General features: G+C 55.2%; 1 protein-coding gene across 9 annotated transcripts in view; it reads left to right on the top strand.

Annotated features, from left to right (window-relative positions):
- The first annotated feature begins 1,353 nt into the window (after positions 1 to 1,353).
- Positions 1,354 to 23,367, top strand: part of ANO1 (anoctamin 1) — a 208,386-nt gene continuing 186,372 nt past the window's right edge. For 8 of the 9 annotated variants that reach the window (XM_074401809.1, XM_074401810.1, XM_039471000.2 and 5 more), the window contains exon 1: positions 1,354 to 1,544. In XM_074401809.1, the coding sequence (XP_074257910.1) occupies positions 1,481 to 1,544 (64 nt within the window). In that variant the 5' untranslated portion in view covers positions 1,354 to 1,480. Of the gene's footprint in view, positions 1,545 to 19,396; positions 19,788 to 23,367 lie in introns of those variants that run through there. The other variant, XM_039470999.2, reaches the window with a different exon arrangement.

Genomic DNA, 23,367 nt, shown 5'->3' on the forward strand with positions numbered 1-23,367 from the left:
ATCTGCCATCCCTGAGTCTGTGACGATGGTGGACTGTCAGGCAGAGCAGGACGCCCGTGCAGCAATGTGGGGCAGAGCCCCGTGGCCACACCCAGCTACTGCTGCCTTAAACCCACTGCCTGAAAGTACAATGCACCTTCCCAGATGACCAATAATACCAGGGACCCGGACGGCCGATAATACTGGGGACCCTGTGTGACTTTTTTTTTGGAGACAGAGTTTCACTCTTTTCGCCCAGGCTGAAGCGCAGTGACACAGTCTCCACTCACTGCAACCTCCGCCTTCCCGGTTCAAGTGATTCTCCTGCCTCAGCCTCCCAAGTAGCTGAGACCACAGGCACCCACCACCACACCCAGTTAATTTTGTATTTTCAGTAGAAGCGGGATTTCACCAAGTTGGCCAGGTTGGTCTCGAACTCCTGACCTCAGGTGATCTGCCCACCTCAGCCTCTCAAAGTGCTGGGATTACAGGCATGAGCCACTGTGCCAGCCCACAGTATGACTTCTTAAGAGGGTACATCACTGGACGTGAGACCCACCCGGAGCAAGCCTCCAGCTTGCACTGACCTTGACCAAGTCACATGACATCATCTCATCATTCATCCAACAGAAATTCACCCAGCACCGGCCACGTGCTGATGCATCAGCATGCACACCGGACCGGGATCCCCAGCCTGCTGAGACACAACCCAACGACACGAAAATCAGCCAACATTTATTGAACGCCTACTGCATGCTGGGACACCATGCTCAGCATTTTACCCAGGCTACCTCATTTAATCCTCAAGCTAGCCCTGAGAAGCAGGTGCAGCTGCGACCCCCGTGTATCCGTTGAGGAAACAGAGACCCCAAAGAAAGAACATGTTTTCTTCCTGGCTCCTAGCAGGCTCTGCTGCTACACAGCCCTCCTCAGGCCCTGGCTCGCTGTGAGACGGAGAGGCACAGTTCTTCGTGGCAGCGTTGGCGAGAATATCTAAAAAGGGTTAAGCACCTGGCACTGTGTGGGGAACAGAGGGGGCGCTCAGGGAAGGGCAGTGGGGTGACCCCGCAATGGACCACCGCTGCTCAAAGGCCTACTGCGGGCTGTGAAATGGGGCCACCTGCAAACCTGGCTTTTCAAAGCTGAAGCCATACCATGGAGGGAGAGAGGGTCCTTGGCACTGACCCCAGCTGTCCACAGCTAAGTGGTCCTGGGACCCCCATGACCATGGGCACGGCTGGAGGAGGCCCTGCCCTTGGGGGTCCGTCGGCAACCAGGAGAAGTGTCTATGGGTAATGATTAACCCACACGCGCCGCCTGGCTTTGAGCCTTCTTGCCCTGCTGACTCATTTTGCAAATTCCGCTTGCCCTGGGAGCGGCCCCCGCCACGCCGCCTCACCTGAGATTCCAGCAGCGAGGTGTTGCCTAGCCGGGTGGGGTGGCTCCGGCATTCGGACCTGCTACCGAGAAGCCTGAGGCCAGCACGTGGGAGGCAAGTGGGATGGAGGACACAGCGAGGGAGGAGCCGGCGATGGAAGAGACAGCGCTGGACCCTCTGCTGGCCGGTAAGGAGAGGGCGGGGGCCTCGGCGTGAGAGTTGGGGACAAGGGGAGTGTCACTTGCTGTCAGCCCTGCCCAGGCAGGACACCCAGTCTGTCCCTCTGGGACCCTGCAGAGGGGATAGGGAGGACCCAGACAGCAGATGTCTAAGCAGTGCCGCCCCCTGCCCAGTGGGGTGAGGGCAAGAGAGGTGCCCCCGAGGTGGGCAGGGCCCAACAGTGTGTGAGTTGCTGCAGGCACCTTCTCGGATGGCAAACAACCCCTCCTAAGAACAATCATCACTAACCCCAGAGCTGCTCAGCCGCAGTCCTGGTGACCCTGCAGGGGGACAATTCTTTGTCTTGGGGGGGTTCTGGGAACTGGGCGATGCTTACAGCATCCCTGGCCTCCACACAGTAGAGGCCGGTGCACCCCCACCCTCTGTTGTGACAATCCAAAAATGTCTCCAGACACTGCCCAATGTCCCCTGAGGGCCCCGTCGACCTGCCTCCCTGGAGAACCGCGCACTGCGGGTGTCTCTCTCGCATTAGCAAGGCATCCGCTCCGAGCGTAGCCTTCAGCCACGAGGCACCTGAGCCTGGTCAGGTCCTAGGAGGTTGGTCCGATGTTGGTCGAGGCTTTGGGGCCAGGCCCCCTGCATTCCATCTCAGACTTCTCGTTCAGCAGCCGGGCCACCTAGAGCAAGCTGCGTCCCCTCTCTCTGCCTTGGTTTACTCATCAGTAAGCAGGGCAAATAGCGGCATCCACCCCAAAGGACTCTGCAGTAGGGAAGGTGCATACGATAAAACATGTCACCGACTCTAAGCACTGGGCCTGGCACCTGCGGAACACTGGCATGGCCCTGGTCTACTTAAGAGGAAAGCTGGGACCCAGAAACATCCAGTCGCTTGCCCGAGGGCCACACACCTGGTCCGGTGAGGGCTGTGAGGGACTCTAGATGTTCCTCTGTAGAGCCTTCTGTGCAGAGAGGAGACATTGCAAGAGGAGGCTGGGAATTCAGAGACCCGGCCCCAACCTGAGGCCTGCCCTGTTCTCTGTGTGGACTTGGGCAGCCCGCTCCCCTCTGTGGGCCTGGGTCCCTGTTGGATAAGAGATTCCATTTTAAGCAACACTCGTGGAGGGACTGCTGTGTCTGGCACTGATCTTGTCTTAGAGGTGCTTCTGCTCAGTAGAGATGGGGGATCTGAGGGCTGTCCTGGCATCAGGGATTGGCTGGGGGACTTTGGGGTACAGTGTATCCATCCAACCAGCCCCATCCTTCATCCCAAGGTTTATCGAGTGGATGGATGGATGGATGGATGGATGGATGAACGAATGAGGAAACTGACCCACTTTCCCTGGCCCTGCAGGAACCCGGGAACACTGGCTGGGATGTCCTCTCCTGCAGGACAAAGCAGGAAGAGGAGGCCATATTTGGTGCCTGAGTCTGGGGCGGTGGGGGGTGGGGAGCTGCCTTCCCAGAGACCACTTGGGCCAAGGCAGGAACGGCCCCGGGAATGACCCTCTCCCTCTGGGGCCCTCCTTCGGCAGCAAGTTCCAAAGGCAGAGGCAGGCAGAGTGAGCATTTGCGAGAATGAGCCAATTAGCTGGGAAAGAACTGATTTATATTTTTGGTTTGTTCTCAACGTGTCAGAGTCGAGACAGAGGGAGGAGGAATGTGAATTTAGCAATAAAGTGTTTACCAAGGAGCCTTGAATGACTCCAGGGTGCTGCCAAAGTGCCGTGATCCCTGAACTCCGATTGTCCGAGGACCCATTTCCTCCCCTGCTGGGATGCGGGGTCGTGGTGGCATGGCTCTGCCATTCCTCAGGCAGGGTGCCTTCCCAGGTGGTCTGAGCCAGTCACCTAGAGGGCACCAGCGCTTGTACCCCCAAGGGCAGAGGGCACGCAGAGGCCAGCCTCCATCCACCTCTCCCTCTTGGACAGGATTTCTGTCCAGGAGCAGCAGGAAATGGTACTCCTATGCCAACTACACAGCCCCTGGACTTTGGACCCAGCCTTCAGTGTGTGCTGGCAGCACAGGGCTGTCCCTTGAGGGAGCTCCCTGGCAGGGCCCCTTGTTGTGCTGCTGGAAGCAGCACCCTCCTGCCTTCACGCCTTTGTCACTAAACTCTCGGCTCTCAGAGCCCAGATTACGGCTCCAGCCTCTCCAGAGGGGAGCAATTAGATACGTGGCAGTCAGTCACACTCTAGTATAAATGGAGCCAGCCGGGGTCTTTCCTGGTGGCCGCTGCCTGAGTGGAAATGGGATCCCTTCAGGATGCTGGACAGCCACGGGGCGGCAAGGGCTGCGGGGCCACAGGGAGGGTCCCCGACAGGAGCTGGAGTGCACGGCCACCCGTGGGAAGCTGTGCCCCTTCTCCTGCTGTCACCAAAGCCCCTGGGTTTCTCCTCTGGGCCATGGATAGTCTTCCTCTAAGGCAGAGGCTAAGAAGGGTGATAGGAGAACCACAGGATTTGGTCTGAGATGCGGCTGGATCCCCGTGCCGGGACGGACCTGGGGATATCTGGGGAGTCCCTCCGCGCTCAGCTCCCTCTTCCGGAAAAACGGGAATGAGAGTCCTGGAAGGACAGAAGTCAAGTGGCCCCGCTTTCTCTGGTGCTGTTCGCCGTCTGATGCTGGATGGGAGAGGCGTCTTTCTCCGGCGATTGCACCCTCCCTCTTTGGACTGGGAACCTGAGCGTCCAGCTCTCGTAGGAAAGTGCGTCTCTCCTTCTCTCAAGAGAAGTTGTGAAATGCAGCTGAGGGTCTCGGGGTCAAGAGAAAGAGGCGGTCTGGGAGCCTCAAGAGACCTGGATGCAGGAGCGTGGCAGGATGGACCATGCCCCTCCCCATCAACCAGAGCAGGGCGTCCCCCGGGGCGGGAGGGGGGCTGCAGTCGCAGGGGTGAGGGGGCAGCACGCTGGGAGCTGCAGAGAGAATCCTGCTGACTGGAAGTGCAGAGGAAGAGGAAAGCGAGGAAGAGGAGGGCCAGGGAGAGAAGGCGGGGGGAAGTTCTTTCTCCTGAGAAGACCCCAAGGAGGTGAGACTCCAAGTCAGAAGCCCAAGCAGAACCTGGGGCTGCAGTGAGCACCGCTGTCCAGAACCCCGCACTGCGCTTGGGTCCCTGCCCCAGCCTTGGCCTCAAGGGAAGGGTTTTCTCAGAGCCACGGGGAGCAGCAGCCCCCGGGGCCTGGAGCTGGGCTGACAGCACCGTGGTGTTGGCCTTCCAAGCGTCACCAGCCCCATCGATCAGGCCTCCTGGGAACGTTATGCTGGGAAAGGTTCATGAGCCGAGGTCCCGACCAGCACTCGGGGGGCAGGGGCTGTTTGCTTTAGCAACGACTTCACACAGGCCTGAGGCGAAATGTTTACATAGGAGGAACTCTCTGAGCTCGGCAAGGTCACTCCCCTTCTCTGGGGCTATCTGCTCATCTCTGTCATGAGGAGAGAGGAGTTTAAAAGTGACCTTGCCGGGAATGGGGACTCAGGGAAGGCCTCTGCTTATTCTGCAGTGAGTGGCAGAAATGCCATCTTTAAAAGGGTAGAAGTTCATTTCCCTCACATAAAGTGAGTCAAGAGGTGGGCATTCCAGGATTCCAAGGCTGGTGGGGACCTCAGGCACTCGTCAGAGACCCTGGGTTCTCCCAGGCTGCCCTCCTATGCTCAGCATGGGCATCCACCCTGTGGCCCAAGATGGCTGCTTGGGCTCAAGCCATCACATATGCGTTCCAGCCAGCAGGAAAGAGAAAGGGCGAAGAGGGGCACTCTCCCTTCTCGGAAGTTGCCCACCGATCTGGACTTAGTCCACGGCCACACCTGGCTGCAAAGAACAGGACATGCAGTTTTGCTCTGGGCTGTCACAGGTCAGGTAAAAACTAGGCAATCTCTTGCTGAGAAAAAGGCCAAGAATACATATTGGGGGTGGGGAGGAGAACTGTCGGTCTGCGATCCAGGCTGAGGACGGAATTCCTAGTCCCTGTGCTGGTTGGTGGCCACCAACTAGCTGGAGACCTGGGGTTTCACTTCTTCCCTCTGAGCCTCAGTTTCCTCATCTGTACAAGGGGACGGTTGGTCCCCCTGGTCCCTGGGTCCTCTCCAGCCTAGACCACGTGTGACTCTGTGTCCCACACAATTTGCCTCATGGAGCTTTCTAGACTTGAAGCTCTGCTTGGAGGGGGACTTTTGTGTGCTCTGTTTGCTGCTGTGTCCTAGAACAGGGCCGGACACGTGGTCTGTGTGTTTGCTGAGTGGCTGAATGATGGCCGGTGTTTTAACAGGTTGAATTTGTATCAAGAGGCGACTTGCTGCTGCTTTCATCTTTAAAAAAGAGAAACTTTTTTTAAAAGTTTCTAAAAAAAAAAAAGTTTCCTTTTTTCTTTTTCTTTTTACTCCTCCTCCCTGTCTTCCTTCTTCTTTCCTTTTTTAGATATTCAGCCTTTTGCTCACTGGCCGCCTCCCTGCCTCGCTTCCCAGAACATGGATTTGGGTTGCCGGAGGAGGCTGAGTGACAGACTCAAAGCCCACCCTCACTTTCAGAGCTCCAGGCCTGGGGAGGCCCGAGGCTGATGCTGGATGAGCTTTGAGGCCCCGTAGGGGTGGCCTCTCCATGTGCGCCTGTCACTCTCGCCTCTCACGTCTGCCAGAAAGGCACCTACTTGGCAGAGAACCAAGCAGACACTGACTGCTTCCGGAAGTGAGTCCCATTGCAAAGAAAAGTGAAAGCGAGGTTGGGCACAGTGGTGCATGCCTGTAATCCTGGCACTTTGGGAAGCTAAGCTGGCAGGATCGCTTGAGGTCAGAAGTTTGAGACCAGCCGGGCCAATACAGCGAGACCCTGTCTCTACTTAAAAAAAAAAAAAAAAAAAAAAAAAATACAAAAGTTAGTTGGAAATCACTTGAACCCGGGAGGCAGAGGTTGCAGTGAGCCAAGATCATGCTACTGCACTCCAGCCTGGGTGACAGAGCGAGACTGTCTCAAAAACAAAAAAGTGAAGGCGAAATCAGAGAAAGCAGCATGCCAGGCGTTTGACCAACAGGCTGTGGTTGAAGATGCCAGCTTTATCTCGGCCTGACACGTACAGTGTGAGCCATGGGTGGCTAGACTGTGTTTGAAATGAGTGTTCAGTCATTGGGTGCAAACTTCAGTCCTGCAGGTCAGGAGTGCCACCGCAAACGCACAAGCAGCTGGCACCCGCTCAATTGTGAGACAACCGCCCCGTAGACAATGGATCGCCTCATTTCCTGGACAGGGTTTCCAGGCGCGCACCTGCTGTGTCGTTTTTCCCTTTGAAAACTGTGAAGCACTGTAATTAACATCGTATGTATCATCTTCCTGGAGCTGTGAAACAATTCACGACCCGTTGGATTTTGTCCTTATTGCTTTCCCTGTATTTTGATAAGACATTCCTGTGTCAAGACGCTATATCAACATTTGCCTGGAGACACAGTTCACAAATCTAAGAGAACGCCACGTCCTCACCCTGACAGAGACGGCACGCCTAAGAGAGTTCAGCATGTTGTGTAGGCAACAGCCGGCTGCACTCAGAGCGTCTGCGTGGCCAAGATGTTCTTCCCCAGATCACCTGGAGAATGCTCTGGGGAAGAACACGGAGACCTGGGGTTTCACTGCTTCCCTCTGAGCCTCAGTTTCCTCATCTGTACAAGGGGACAGTTGGTCCCCCTGGTCCCTGGGTCCTCTCCAGCCTAGACCACGTGTGACTCTGTGTCCCACACAATTTGCCTCATGGAGCTTTCTAGACTTGAAGCTCTGCTCGGACGGGGACTTTTGTGTGCTCTGTTCTCTGCTGTATCCTAGAAGGAGGCCTGGCACGTGGTCTGTGTGTTTGCTGAGTGGCTGAATGACGGTCAGTGTTTTAACAGGTTGAATTTGTATAAAGAGGCTGCTGCTCTCTTCTTTAGAAAAGAGAAACTTTTTAAAAGTTTCTTTTAAAACAAAGTTTCCTTTTTCCTTTTTCTTTTTACTCCTCCTTCTCCCTTTTTCTTTTTCGGATACTCAGCCTTTTCCTCCACTCAGGAGGCTGCCACTCAGACCTCTACACCCCCACCCTCAGCGGGACCCTCCCCAGCCCCTCTCTGGCAACTTACTCTGTCCCCTCACCCTGCTTTGTTTTTCTTCAAAACTCTCTCATTATCTGGCATGATATATTTGCTCATTCCATTACCCACCCGCCGACCCCCCGGCAAAAATATAATTTTCCTAAATGCAGAGACTTTTTCAAAAAAAATCACTGTATCCTCAGCACTTAGAACTATGTCCGAGGGACCGGAGGTGCTCCAGGAAATGCTGACTGGCTGACATCTTCCACTTTTCTGAATATTTTCCACTGGCCTCGAAAGACCCTGTTCAGCAGGAAAAAAGCTGTGACTCTGTCCGTCTCGGGATTCTCGGGGGTCATCCTTCTCGGGCGGCGCGAGGCGTCACGGCGCGTCTTCCACGTCACTGCAGGCCTTTCCGTTCCTGCTTGTTCCAAGAAAGTTGTGAGGTAGCTTACCAAAATGCTTTTAATTCCTCAAAAAAAGTAAGACAATTTGGAAGTTCACAAAGAAAAATGAGGCACAGGGCAAACAGGGTTCCGAACATCAGATGTTTAAAATGGTATTTAAGGCCAGGCGCAGCGGCTCACACCTGTATTCCCAGCACTTTGGGAGGCCAAGGTAGGTGGATCACTTGAGTTCAGGAGTTTGAGACCAGATATGGCCAACATGGCGAAACCTCATCTCTACTAAAAATACAAAAAATGAGCCGGGCGTGGTGGCAGGCGCCTGTAATCCCAGCTACTCAGGAGGCTGAGACGGGAGAATCGCTTGAACCCAGGAGGCGGAGGTTGCAGTGAGCCGAGATCGCGCCTTCCAGCCTCGGAGACAGAGCCAGACTTCGTCTCAAAAATAATAATAATAATATTTAATTAACACTTAGAGATGTTACCATGGGCAAGACACAGGCTGCTCCACCTGGTTTTGGTCACGTGTTCTCCATGACAAACTGATAAACCTTGGGCTAGGTACTGTCATGAATGCCCATTTTACAGATGAGGAAACTGAGGCACAGAAAGAAAAACATCTGCCCAAGGTGGCTGAGCTGGTCCAAAGTATGAAGTGGAAGTCTCTTGGCCAGCAGAACCTCATGCTCTTGACCCTGACACCTGGACGTAGGGATGGGGGACCCACCTGTGGGTGGCCTGGGGCCCTAAGCACTGCTCAGGGCACCTCCCCATGTTGTCCTTGAGCTTCCCAGCCGCCAGTTCTAGGAGGGAAACACAAGCTCTTCTTCAGTTTATGGTGCCCGTGAAATCTGGCCACACCTGTGCCTCAGAAGGAAGATGCAGCCCTCGGGGCAGGAGTGAGCTCTGCTCTCTGTGGGTCAGGATTCCCAGCTGCAAGCAATGGGATTGGGGTCTGGCTCTCATCTGAAAAAGACTAGGGTGGAAAGCCCTGGGAGGCAGCCGTGAAGGCGGCCTGGGAGTGGCTGGAGGTGGAGGGGCCAGTGTTTCACCCCACGCTGCTGTGGGACAGCCCCGTCCCTGCAGGTGGCTACTGTGGCCACTGGTGGCACCAAGGGAATCCTAACCTGCTCTCTCCCGGCCAGAGGCTGAGCCTCTTACGGGCTCATCTGATTGGCCAAGCCTGGGTCCCACGTCCACGTTGTCCTGTTGGCCCAGCTGCCAGGGTGATGCAGCCGTGGTCTCCCTCCTCCCTCCCCGCAGCAGGCTCTGTACCCGTCAATCTGACACCAGTGGGGGATCCCCCAAATGGAAGGAGAGTTTGGTGCTGGACAGCCCCCTCTCCAAAATGACAACCGCCTACCACACCCTCCCAGAGGAATCCCCGGAGGAGAGACTCCCATGGGCCCACTAGGAACCACAGGCTGTCACTGTCTTTGACGTGGGGGATGAGGGGACTGGCACCTTTCTGTGGAAAGGAGGATTCTAACCTGAGGGAGCTGAGCGAGCTCCTGAGGGCCAGCGCTGGAGCCCCCTTCAGGGGCCATTTGGGCTCCTTCTAGCACAGAAGCTCGTAGGCAGTTAGGGCAGTAGAGGGACACCCCCTCACTTGGTCCCAGGAAATGTGCAAACCTTCCTTTCGGGGTTTATCCCTCCCTCCACTGGCAGCTGTGCGACTCTGGCTCTGGGCTCCGCTCTCCAGGACAAACCTCCACAAAGCAGCCTCCCTGGTCTCGTGAAGGCTGGCACCGCCTGGCAGGCGGTTTAACCCACATTTTAGCACAGCTGGCCCAGAATCCTGTTGACTGCAGGAGCGTGGCAGCTGAACTTTGTCTTGGTTTGTGGCATTGCACACATAGTTGGAGACAAAACACTCATGTACCATGCTGTGCTGAGACCCTCAGCACCCCCAGCGGCTGTCCTCTGCACCCTGGGGAGGGGAAGCCCTGGCCTTCAGGGACGGTGCCCACCTGTCCCGTCACATACTGGGCCACGGATGCACTGCTGACTTCGCTTCACCTGGGCCGTGTCTCTGTGAATATTCCTTTCAGTAAATCCTGTCTTCGGTTGAGTCACGTCCCCTTACGTTCCTGTTAGAGGCCTAATGTCCAGGACCTCAGCACGTGACTATATCAAGTTAAAATGAGGCTGGTAAGGTGGGCCCCAATTCAATCTGACTGGCCCCTTCTAAGAAGACGAGATTAGGACACACACTGAGGAATGACCTCGTGAGGACACAGGGAGAAGGTGGCCATCTGCAAGCCAAGGAGAGAGGCCTCAGCAGGAGCCAGCCCTACCATGCCTTGACCTTGGACTCCAGCCTCCAGCCTCTGAGACCGTGAATGGTTTATAGCACCCCGTCTGCAGCATCTGCTGGATAAGATGAATGTGGAACCCCTGTGGAGAGAGTCATCTTGCCTGCCAGGCCCTGACCTCACATGCCATGACGATGACATGACAGCTAAGAATGTCAGGGCTTGAAAGGGGTCAAGGCTGGTGTTTGCCATGTCCCTGGCAAGGGTGAGCTTCATGTTCATCCCCCCCGGGAGATGGCTGTTCCGGGGGCTGCCGTCATTCTGGAAGACGGATGAGAATTCTGCTGAGGGTCTCGTGGGGACGAAGCCAGGCCCAGGCAGTCCGAGGCACACCCACTCTCTTCTGCTTCTCCAAGCATGAGAGAGCTCATTTTGCAGAGCAGGGAGGCGGCCAACCAGCTTGCCAGAAAAGGTACGAAATCCTTTAGGGTGAAGTTAAAAGAAGGCGGCCAGGTGTAACCCTTCAGGTGTCACCCAACTTGTCACACCAACCCTGGCTCCGGTGACCAGGCAAGTCCTGTTCTGTGTGCACGGTCACAGCCAGAAGGTCCAGTCCACTCCAGCGGTCCCAGCCATCACACTCAAAGACCATAGAAATAGTCCCCATTCTGTAAGCAGTTAGATGTCCCAGACCATGAAACGTGGTCACGGATGGACAAGTCCCGCCCACAGCCCCAAGATCCCGGCTTGCAGCGAGGGCCTGAGCCCCCGGGCGCGCTGCCGAGCGAGCCCTGTGCGAGTGGGTGGGAGGCAAGGTGACCCTTTCAAAATGAGATGGCCCCCAACCCTCCCAGCCTGCAGAGCTGACAATGCGCAGGCCATCAGCTCCAGAACGACTGAGGGCTGGGCGTTGCCTGGGTCCTTCCCTCTGTGAGAGATCTTTAGATCAAATGAGTCATGAGGGGGACAGTACCCATCCCTGCCGGGGTGGCCTGGGGACACAGACATACCCACTGATTTCAAGGACAATGCAGCCAACTCCTCACCAGGGCAGTCCCCCAGAGGACTGCAGCCCGAGGCTTTGTGCGCAGAGACCCAGCGCCCTGAAGACGGGCGCAGAGGCCGTGGCTGCTCTGAGCGCTTTGGAGAGATCTGAGGTCGGGTTTAGCTTCTCCTTCTCAGATACCCTGCAGACGACTGGGAACGCTTTATCTCCCTTCTCCAAAGCAGGCTTTTGTGAATAGTCCTCTCTTGAGGGGCTGTCATGTGTATACTGTGGCTGAGAGGGGGGTCAAGGAAAGCTTCCCAAAGGGACACTCGAGGAGGGTTTCTGAGAGCAGAGACAGGGCCAGTGTCCCAGGGCAGCTCAGCCCGGTGTTTTCTTTCCCTGGGAACCGGCGTCCCCTAAACCCACGTGAAACCAGAGGGCGGGACCCGGGGACAAACACTGCTCCCTGGTGCAAAGGAACCAGCGTGGCCCTGAGCTGTGCTGTCCTGGTTTCTGGAAGGGGGTGGCATTTGGAACCACTCAGTGGCTCATTCCCCCAGGCCGCCGTCTCGGGTCCGATGAAAAAAGCGAGGGTTTTTATTGGCAGAGCACCTCCGAGAGGGCCCAGCTCTAGAAGTGGATGGACCGGGTGCCTGCAGGCCACTTTCTGTGTTTTCTCTCAATTTTTGGTTTTTGATTTTCTGGAGACAGGTCTCACTCCCGGTTGCCTAGGCTGGAGTTCAGTGGCACCATCCCGGCTCACTACAGCCTTGAACTCCAGGCTTAGGTGATCCTCCCACCTCAGCCTCCTGAGTAGCTGGGACTTCAGGTGTGTGCCACCACACCCAGCTAATTTTTGCATTTTTTGTAGAGATGGGGTCTCGTCATGTCGCCCAGGCTGATCTCCAACTCCTGACCTCAAGCGATTCTCTGCCTCAGCCTCCCAAAGTGCTGGGATTACAGGCGTGAGCCACCACGCCCGGCCCAGGCCACCTTCCTGATTGTCCTATTTGTTCTCCATGTCAGATATCCTTCTCTTGAGAGTCATTCGCCCATGGACCCCTGGATGGAAGCCTAATCTCGCTTCTCAGGACCAATCGAATATTCCTGTAACCATGGGAGGAGAAAACCCCCCAAGTGTGTTCAATCATAGAAGGGACTTTCCACATGAAGCTGCCATCTTCAAATAATCACTTGAATACCTATTTAGAGTTCGTAATCTCACTGCTGTCTTGTTGCCCAGAGCCCTGGCATTGGTGCTATTCATGCTGAGACAACCAGGCTGTGTTTTCTTTGATCAAATATTGAGCGTAAATATTTGCACTGTTAATTAGAGTCAGTTTAATTCCAAAAACTCAAACGATAGGGCAACCTCTAATGCTAACGGTAAACAGGCCTCTGGATGTTAGTGGTACCTGGAAGATTCCATGCTCAGAGGCCCCCCTCGGGCCTTTCACCTGTCTCAGCCCCACAAACAAACACGGGGAGGTTGCGGAGAGGCCCAGGAGCCTGGAGACGGATTCTGTTGATCCATTTCTTCATGGATCGCCATTTCCACTGTTTCCAAAGGGTCTTTAGAAGGGACCTAGAGAAAACCCATGAAGGCACCTGCAGAGGCTAGGATGGGGCTGGGGGCTGTCAGTTAAATTACGGGGCCTAAATCTGGGATTTTCCCCGTTAATTCCATCCTCTTCTTATGACTCCTGGCGGTAACATTTTGCAAATGGCATGTTGAGTGCATCCATGCCAATTCCAAATGAGAGATAAGTGGAAGGTTGGCATGGTGGTCCGGAAAGAATTCTCGAGTTGACTAGAGATCTCCAGAATCAGTCAGACCCGGATTTTAATCCGAGTTCTGCCGCTCACCGGCTGAGTGGACTTGAGCAAGCCATTCTTCCTCCCTGCGCCAGTTTCCTGAGCTGTAAGTGGGAACAGTCATTCACACGTCACAGGAATGAGACGACGGAGATAAAAATAATGAAGTGGATATTTAATGCCAGCTGCATGCCACTGCCCAAGCTCTCTGAGCCTGGGGACTCCTCCCTGCCCAGTAAAAGGAGGGTACCAGGCAGGACTCGGAATCGGCTCACAGAACCTGCGGAACACGCAGAAGAAATCCTCATTCTTCCTTCTCCTCCAAATGTACAGCCCAGCCACGAGTGTTCTGCAAAACTCTTTTCTTTTTTTAATTTATTTAACTTTAGGCGCATAATCTGGCATTTCTCGCCATGTTATCCCTCCCCAAAACTCTTTTTTTTTTTTTTTTTTTTTTGAGACGGAGTTTCGCTCTTGTTACCCAGGCTGGAGTGCAATGGCGCGATCTCGGCTCACCGCAACCTCCGCCTCCTGGGTTCAGGCAATTCTCTTGCCTCAGCCTCCTGAGTAGCTGGGATTACAGGCACACGCCACCATGCCCAGGTAATTTTTTGTATTTTTAGTAGAGACGGGGTTTCACCATGTTGACCAGGATGGTGTCGATCTCTTGACCTCGTGATCCACCCGCCTGGGCCTCCCAAAGTGCTGGGATGACAGGCTTGAGCCACCGCGCCCGGCCTTCCAAAACTCTTTTAGGAGCAAAGGGAGCTCATCTGAAGTGGCACAAGGGCTTGTCCAATAGGAGAATTGCAACACGTGGTGAGAACGCAGATCAATGTTCACTTCTCTTGCTGTCTTTTGCGGATGCCGTGCAGAAAGTCTCAGCTTGGAGCCAGGAGGTCCTTCATGCCTCTGTAGCACACCAATCTCCCTGGCCAGCTGTGCCATGCCCTGGTACGGAGCCTCCCCAGGGGATCCCAGTGCATTGAAAAGCATTAGTTCATTCTTATGCTGTATTATGAAACTCCTGTTGATAGTCAGTGATTCTTCTCCTTCACTTTCAGCAGTGATATTGGGTTCTTTGAAAGTAAATTTCAGGCCAGGTGTGGTGGCTCACGCCTGTAATCCTAGCACTTTGGGAGGCCGAGGCAGATGGATCACGAGGTCAGGAGTTTGAGACCAGGCTGACCAACATGGTGAAACCACATCTGTACTAAAAAATACAAAAATTAGCTGGGTGTGTTGGTGTGCACCTGTAATTCCAGCCACTCGGGAGTTTGAGGCAGGAGAATTGCTTGAACCTCGGAGGCAGAGGTTGCAGTGAGCCCAGATAGCACCACTGCACTCCAGCCTGGGCAACAGAGCAGAACTCTGTCTCAAAAAAAAAACCCAAAACAAAAACAAACAAAGGCTCCATAAGCCCTAAAAAGGGAGGAACCTTTGTCACAGGCTACAACATGGGTGAAGCTCGAGGACATGACACCAGGTGAAAGAGGCCGGTCCCGAAAGGATCAACACGGCATGGTCCACTTAGCTGAGGTCCCTAGAGCCGTCAAATTCTCAGAGACAGAAGCTAGAATGGTGGTACCAGGGCTGGGAGAATGGGAGTGAGTGTTTCAGGGGTGCAGAGCTTGGGTTTGGGAAGATAAAAAAGGTCTGGAGATGGATGACTGTGATGAGGGATAGCAACGTGGAAGCTCTAACGCCACTGAGCTGCACACTTACAAATGGCTCAAATGATCCGCTTTATGTCAAGCACATTTTATCACAATTAGAAAAGAAAGTGCGACCTACTGAGCTGGGTTAAAGAAAAATATGAAGGAAATCATGGCACAGGAAAGTCATGAATCTGGCTCACATGAGGGACGTGGAGCTTGGATGACTGCCGTTTGGGAAAAGTCAGGTTTCTACCTTACAGGGGCAGAGCACAGACTCTGGAGCTGGGCTGCCGGGCTGTGAGATCCACTCTCCCACTTACTGCTGTGTGACCTTAGGTGAGTCACTTCACCTCTCTGAGCCTCAGATTCCTCGTCTGTCAAGTGGAACCATAGTCGCTCGTACGACACAGACTTGCTGTGGGGATTCGATGAGCCGATATTTATTAAGTGCTTGGAATGGAGCCTGGCACGCAAGAAGTGCTCTCTAAGTGTTTGTTAAACAAACAGACTTGCCTGAGGAGAAGCCCAGGCAGAGAGCTGGCCTCGTCTGTCCGAGGGCCCCTCTGCATGTTAAGACCACAGAGGGAAACCTGCCTCAGCCGCAGGTCCCGCGCGGCAGGGCGGAGAACTGTGACTCCAGCAACCGCGCTCTGCTGCTGGGAGCGTCTGGTATCAGTGGTGAGCAGCTGCCTCGCAGGCTGGGCTCCCAGCGATGCCCCAGCCCTCCTCCTCCCTCACCAGCCCAGCACAGCCCCTGAGCTGTCTGTCCAGCCCCAGCCTCTGCAGGCGCCTTCGGGGGCTCTCTCTAGTCCCTTCCAAAGACGCTTTGGAAACAAATGGCTGTCCATGAAGAAATGAATAAACAAATTGTGGTACACCCAAACCATGGAATATTATTCAGCCATAAAAAGAAATGAGGTTCTGATACATGCTATAATGTGGAGCGAACTCTAAACATTATGAAAGAAGCCAGACATGAGAGGCCACGTAATGTATGATTCCATTTACATGAAATGTCCAGAATGGATAAATCCATAGAGACAGAAGACAGGCTGGTGGTTGCTGGGGGCTGGGGGAGGGGAGATGGGGAGTGACTGCTAGCAGGTTCGAGCTTTGCTCTGGGGGGATGGGAAAGTTCCGGAATTGGAGAGAAATGTGGATGCTCAGCTCTGTGAGTGCACTAAATGCCAAGTTGAACAGTTAAAAATGATCAAGTTTATCTTATATGAATCTCACCCCAGTGAATATTTTAACTAAAAAAGATCCCCTTAACCCTGTGAAGCATAGCCACCAGGGGCTCCCTGTTACTGAACCTGAAGCTGCCACGCTGGGCAGCTCCCGTCCCTGTCTGAGTGCCCACTTCCCCACCTCGGTGCCTCCACCAGCCTCTGCCAGAACGCCCTAAAGCCACCCTCCACCTGGAAAAACCCACCCACTCTCCCTTCGCCCCGGGGCAGGGACCACCATGCGCTCCCATCTCCTCTTCAGGAAGCAGCCTCTGCCTGCATTTCCATGGTCTACCACATTGCCCTGTCTGACTGGGATGAAGATGATGCGAATAACAATGCCCTCTAGTCCCGGAGGTGTGTCAGGTTTGGGAAGCTGAATCCTTGCCCTATCTTCACAGAATTCCAACCGATTGCCAAGACCCATTTTACAGATGCATAAACCCAGGTGCTGAGAAGCAGTTGTCGGAGATGAGACTGACCCTGTCAGGCTGCAGAGGCCGTGGGCTCAGCTTCTGCAGCACCTTGCTCACTTCTCCGCTGGAGGCTGGCCCTGGAGGCCTGGGGCTTTGCTTCGCTCACCTTTGCACCTCCCATCCCCCTGCCAACCCAAGTAAGGGCTCTACCCACACCAGGCGCTCTGAGAGCCAAGCCACACTGGAAACAGACTTCCCGAGACTGTGAGAAATTGGTATTTAAATGACCCGTGACCTTGTATGTGTTCTGTTGACAAGTGGCAGTGGGGGCAGGGTGTAGGTGACAATCTGGCATGTCCTGAGTCATCTGAGGGTCCAGGAAAGGTCACTGAAGAAAGGAGAAATGCACAGAGATGCACAGAGGGGTGTGGCTGCAGGTGGTCGCCTGCCGGCCAACTCAGCTGAGAGCTGATGTCTCCCAAGACCCAGATCACTGGGGAGCAGAGGAGACACAGATGCTCGTGCTGGTGCCTTTGATAAAACCACTGCAAGATCAGAGTCCCTGCAAGGCCCCAGAGTCTGATCATACCCCAGCTTGGCGGAGGGCTGTGCCTACCCCCAAGCCGGGTCCAGGGCCTCCCCCTACAAAGCCTATTTTAAACCCAGCCCAATTCAGGGGATGAGTCCCAGTGGTGGCCTCACCAAGAGCTGCCTTCTCTCCTTCCCTCGCCACCTTGCCGAAAAGGGAAACCATTTTTCTGTAATTACAAGCATTGTGCTGTGTGATTACTGTATTCCGTAATGACAGGCACGCCACCTCCGGGAACCGGTACACTGGCCCCACTCTGCTGTTGACATAAATACGTTCCTGGCATGCACAGGGTGTGGGGGAGGCCCTCAGCTTCAGAGGGTCTGCAGTGCGGGGCTCCCTGGAAAATAAGCAGGGGGGGTTCTGGGTGCTCCTCTTTGAGGCCACCCTCTCCTGCAGGCCGCAGGGGCAGCCAGCCTTCCTCAGCCTGGCATCGCTGTCACGTGATGACACGTACCAAAATAGCAGCTGAGCACAATCTTTTTAAAAATGAGCTGGTTCAGGTATTTACTAAAATGCCATTTTTAAACGTCTGGGTCTTCGACTGGCGTTTCTGCATATGTTGGCCACAGCCCAAGGGTTTCATCTGAACGAAACTTAATTGGAGCCAAGAAAAAAAAGCAATTTCAATCGGAATGAATCAACATCTATTAATGGCTATTTAACATATTTCTGCTAATAATCATGCATTAAATAATGTGCATTTTAAATCTGGCTAAATATACAATAGTCCATCCCTGGCCCAAAAAGGTAAACAATGACAGTTAAAAATAGTCCCGGTACGTATTTACATTTTTCCCCCCTCGAGCCTTTTTGGTTTATAGTTCATCATTCCAAGGGTAAGAATTCTAAAATTTTCTCTGTGTATTTACATAACTGAGCAATTGCTATGTGTCACATTAGCTATCAGACCCTTCCAAGAAAAATGACTTTTTATCTCGACCTCTGCACAACAATGGTCAGAAGGAAAAGTTCTGTGAAATGCGTGTAGCCCCTGCAAGGGTCCAGGACGGCTCTGATGTCCACACATCCTCTTTTGCCCTCCTGGGGCAGCGCCCCAGAGCTTCCCAGCAAGCTCTCCTAGGGGTGAGCCTGCCACCCACAGAGAATACAATCCCTCTGGGTGCCTGTCTTCCAGTTTCTGAGTCCAGACCAAAACGAGATCATTGCTAAGGAGAATGGCAGGTCACCTTTCTTCCAGATTCATTTCAAGGAAGGAACCTGCGTCTCCTCTTGTACAGTATAGCACTTAGGTGGGGGAGGGGAAGGAGACCCGGCAGGAAACATTTCTTTGTGGGTTTGCTGCTGCCAGAGCCAGCGTTTTCGTCCTGGGGCAGTGCCCTCGGGTACCAATCCCAGCAGGCCTGGTGAGGAGGAGGACGCCTCCTTCTGCATCCAAATCCTTTCCACGGGGATGTGGTCTGTCCTCCAGCGGTGGCTGGGTCTCTCTCCCTCAGGGTCCAGCCAGAGTGGGGCACCAGGTGAAGTGTTACCTTGGCGGATGATCCATGGGTCCCTGGCTTGGGCTGGTTCTCAGCACCAAACCAGCTCCTCCCTTGGGGTGCAGAAGTTGTCTGATGACCTTTCAAAAGGTGAGGGGGGCCGCAGTGTCCCCCAGAGCCTCTCCTGTGGCCAGGGAGCCACTTAGCATTCTGCTTATGGTGGTTCTGCCTGAGAATTTATGGTATTTATCTGGAGATGTCAGGGGTGTGAGGTTTGTGGGTACACAAGGAGGCGCCGGCACTGCAGTTCCCCACCCCTCCGCGGTGCCCACATCGCTGCTGGCGTGGAGGATGCTCAATTGTCCAGACCTGAGTTTCTAACCCCCACGGGGTTGCAGAGCCACACCCCTGGCTTCCTGCCCGGAGCTCATGAGGTGGGAAAGAGGGAGGGCCGGGGACAGGCCGTGTGACAGAGCCCCTGCCTGGCCCCTGGCTGCACCCCGCGTCCAGTCCTCAGCCTCAGTTAACTGCGATCTTCACATAACCGGGCTTTCCCCCGCTTTGAAACGGTTCTCACTTCATCCAGATTCTCACGTTCTGCACAGGCTGTGGCTGGGGATGTGGCCGAGGCGGATTTCTGGATTCGAGTTCAGGCCCCCAGTGCCCTGTAACCTCCAGCTCTCCTTTCCATCCCTGGCCTTCAGCCTCCTCCTGTGACAAATTGACACTGATTCCTCGGGGTCCTGCCGCCTGGGGGAGGGGGCCAGGGCGCTGTCCTGATGCGGGAACCGGGGCCACCCAGGCTGCGCCCGGCCCTCGGGGGCTGGCTCAAGGCCCCCTCCGGTAGTAACACTCCATCCCTGGGGCCCTGGCTGGGGGCGCACCTCGCAGGGCCGCTTGGGGGCCCCACTCCCCGCCCCGACTGATAAGACGGTCCCGGAGCGGTGGAGACGCGCCCCGCGCAGCGGGAGGCCGGGGGCGGGCCGGGACCCGGGGACCAGCGGCTGCTCCTCTGCCGCCAGCGTCCCGCGCCGCTCGCTGGGCATCGGGGGAGCGCGGGGCGGGGCGAGGACGGTGTCCGCAGGTAACCCTCGGGGGGCGGGGAGGTCTGCCTGGGACCCCCAGACCAAAACGCCGAGTGGGAGGAGCGGCGCGGCCGTGCGCGAGGGCAGCCAAGTTTGCCTCCAGCACGCGCCGCTTCGCGTCCTGCCTCTGGGGAGGAGAGGGGACTGTCCCCTCCCGAGCGGGGTTCAGACCTTGGCCCCCAGAGTCGCCGCAGACCTCCAAGGGGGACTTCATCGCTCCCTCTTCTGGACTCGCTGGGTCCCGGTGCACCCAGCCGCGCAGCGAACGCGCCATGCAGGAGGGCGACATCAGCCTGGAGGGGCTGCCCCCCAGGGAAGCCCCCACAGCCGGTGAGTATCCAGGGCTGTATGTGGGGGGGCTGCAGCGGATCTGGGACGGCTCAGTGACAGTGGCTTGCGGAGGACACAGGGGCGCAAGGGGAGCAGGAGACAGGGACCCCCATCTCTTGTGGCAGAGACGGTCCCCACGCGCTGCTCCCGGTGAAGGCGAGAGGGGAGGGACTGCGTCGGTCACAGGTCAGTTGCTGGGGCACCTGACAGGCACACAGCGGACAGACAGAGCCCGGGGCTGGGCTGGGGCTGGGGGCGCCGCTGGGCAGGGGCCCCTGGTTGGCCCCTGGGGAGGGATCTGCTAGGCCGGCTGGGCCGTTCCCAGTCCCGGAGGAGCGTCTTGCAGCGGATGCGAGGTTTTCGGATGTTTTTACAGGCGCTATTAATACACATAATATTTCCGTGCTATTCTGGAGATTTATTTGCGATATAAAGTCACTACTATGACTTGAAATCATAATGGAAACTGCAAGGAACTTAGAGAGCCGGAGACAAATGAGGCCAGGACGCTAGGCTGGAGAGGGAGTCCCGGGCTTTCTCCTCCCGGGCACATAAATCACCACCAAGGATATTTTTGTACCAATAATTTTAAAATAAATGACCCAAGCAATGTTTCTTGGATGATTTTCCCCTCCCAGTTCAGAGGTTATTAAATAAACCTAAAAGTGGGGTAGTGAGAAGGGGCAGCAGTGTGGAGTGGGTTTTATTTAATCACGCGCTGAGCTCCGCCCTTCTGAAGCCCTGGGTAGGAGGCAGTGCCCTGCAATCAGGATGCCACTGCCAACCGGGGACAGCTAACTATAGCTTGGGAAGCCCTCCTTTTATTCTTCCTCCCTCCCTCCCCCGACTTTCTTCTTTTTGAATTCCCATGGAGAAACTTATTCTGATGCGTGCCTTTCAAACAGCCAGGTCTGGCTTCTTGCTAGAAATGACACTGTATACTCATCAAACTAAAGGCCCAGGCGGAAGAGAAAAGGGCCCTTCCAGCCGGAGCAGGTGAAAAACCGGGGTGCTGAAGTGGGGCCCCAAGGCCTGCCCTTGCGTGGCCAGGCTTCCTGCCTTCCTGGGCGGCTTCCTCAAACTCACAGGTAGACGCGATCTGTTCTGTGATCAGCTGGAAACAGCCCCGGCTCCATATGTATGATCGTCCCACCAAGCTCCAGGCACTGATTAAAATGCTTCTCGCATTTAACCTCAGCACAACCCTGTAACCGGGTGCATCGTCATCCTCGTTGCGCAGACAAGCATCTAAGGCTACACAGCGAGTCACTGGTGGTACCAAGACTAGCACCCAGGCCTGTTGTCCTTGGCTACTTGGGGAGCTGAGGCAGGAGGGTGGCTTGAGCCTGCAGTGAGCCGAGATTGTGCCACTGCACTCCAACCTGGGTGACAGAGCAAGACCATGTCCCCCCCCCCAAAAAAAAAAGCACCATGGCTCACGCCTCTAATTCCAGCGAGGTGGGTGGATCACGAGGCCAGGAGATCAAGACCATCCTGGCTAACATGGTGAAATCCCATCTCTACTAAAAATACAAAAATGGGCTTGCTATGATGGCATGTGCCTGTAATCCCAGCTACTTGGGAGGCTGAGGCATGAAAATCCCTGGATAGGAGATGGAGGTTGCAGTAAACCAAGACATTGCACTCCAGCCTGGGTGACAGAGCGAGACTCCATCTCAAACAAACAAACAAACAAACAAACAATGCTGGAACCCAGGATATCCAAGTCCAGCTGCTGTAAGGCCACTGTCTCTCCCTTCCCCCACCCCAGGAAGGATCACCCAGCAATGCGTCTGGGACATCCTGAGGAAATGTTCCCGGTGCACAAGGGTGTGTTCTGGAGCCCTTCGCCTTGGCCTCTACAGGCTGCCCCATTTGGGCACAGGCCGTATCTCCAATGTGAGGACCTGGAGTGGTCCTTGCTGGAGGATTCAGCTGATCAGATCTGAGCCACAATCAGGGATGGGTGACGGCCACAGCCTCCACTCCCATAGAGCGGGCGTCTCCTGTCCCCCGCCCCCCCCCACAACTCCTGCCGCACCTCAGCTGCTTGGGGGGTGGAATCTCGCCTCCTCCCCTCTGCTCTGGGTATCAGCAGTGTCAGGAGTAAGACCCCAGGACGGGTGTCCCAGCCTTTCTCGGTTTGTCGCCAGGTGCACCGTTCCACTGCAGCAGGCCTGAGGAAATTCCGTGGACGGCCTCACAGCACCACGCCACTCTTGCTCCGTCCTTGTCATTTATACCTGGAGGCTGTCAGTGGCATTCGCTGATAAATAGGAAATTTAAAAAGCCACGGAGTTGGAGGACAGAAAGAGATCTGAGGTCCCCCTTTTTCCTGCCTGGGTACCCAGGCCTGCAGTGGGGAAGCACCTGTCTGTGATGCACACAGAGCCCAGATTCCAGAGCCAGCCCCCCACGTCTGACTCCCAGCTCTGCCGCCTGCATTCCTGTGCCCGTGGCCAGCTCCCTTAACCACTCTGCGCCTTATCTGTAAAGCCCAGAGGGTGACTGTGAAAACGACTTGAGTCTATAGCCTTTCCAAGGTACCTGGCTCCGTTCCGTGCATGAGTGAGTATTGCCGTCATTATCAATGTCATCACTGCAAGCATCATCCATATGACCCGGATTTGAAGTCACACTCAGTGCTCTGCGATTGATCCTGTAACCTGCTCATTCTCACTCCCCAGCAAAACCACAAGCCCAGGCTCCCAGGGAGCAATTGACTGGTACAGATGCCCCTCCCATTCTGCCTTCTTGGCAGCTCCTTAGTTAATCTGTAATGAGCTCTTTATTTATCCTCTGGTGGTCTGAACCTCCCACAACGACAGGCGGAGTTAGGGTGAGGTCTGCGGCGTCCTTCCACTGGGATGTGTCTACCCAGTTTGCTCCTGTGCAACCTGAAAACCCAGCTGGAATATCCCGTGTACTTGGAAATCAACCCACGTGCCTCTCTGTACTAATGGTACCCTGGGCACCAAGTGAAGGAGGAAGGAAGGGAGGGAGGGAGGGAGGGAGGGAGTAAGATGAAGCTAGCTAATGCTTGTTGAGGTGAATTCATGCCAGGCACCCATAGAATCCTTGATATCTGTCTCATCATTTGCAACCTTCAGTCACTGTATGAGGTGGGTCCCATTGTTTCCCCCCATTTATCATGAGGAAACTATGGCACAGAGAGATTATGGAAGATCCTGTAGCTGAGAAGTGGCAGAGGCAGGATTTGAACTCCAGGCAAGCAAGCTGTGCATTTAATCATGGTGCTACCTTACCCATTCAGCAAAGACGGAAAGAGTTGTCCCTCCTGAAGCTTTCACCCACAGAGCGATTGAGCACCCACTCTGTGCCTGACACATTGAGTGGGTGGTGTGGGAACACACCTGAAGGAGGTGGGGGAAGAACATTCCAGACAGAAGGAACAGCCAGTACAGAAGCCTCAGCACTGAGGTTTCTTGAGTGTGCTCAGTGGGTTCCAGGACCAGCCAGGAGAGAGCTCAGGGAGGGGAGGGGGAGGAAAAGAGGGAGCAGGAAGGGCAATCCAAGAAGTATGGAAGGTGTGGAGCCAGTGTGGGGGTCTCCATGGCCA

The sequence above is a fragment of the Saimiri boliviensis genome, chromosome 6 (assembly GCF_048565385.1).
Source record: "Saimiri boliviensis isolate mSaiBol1 chromosome 6, mSaiBol1.pri, whole genome shotgun sequence".
Lineage (NCBI taxonomy): Eukaryota > Metazoa > Chordata > Mammalia > Primates > Cebidae > Saimiri > Saimiri boliviensis.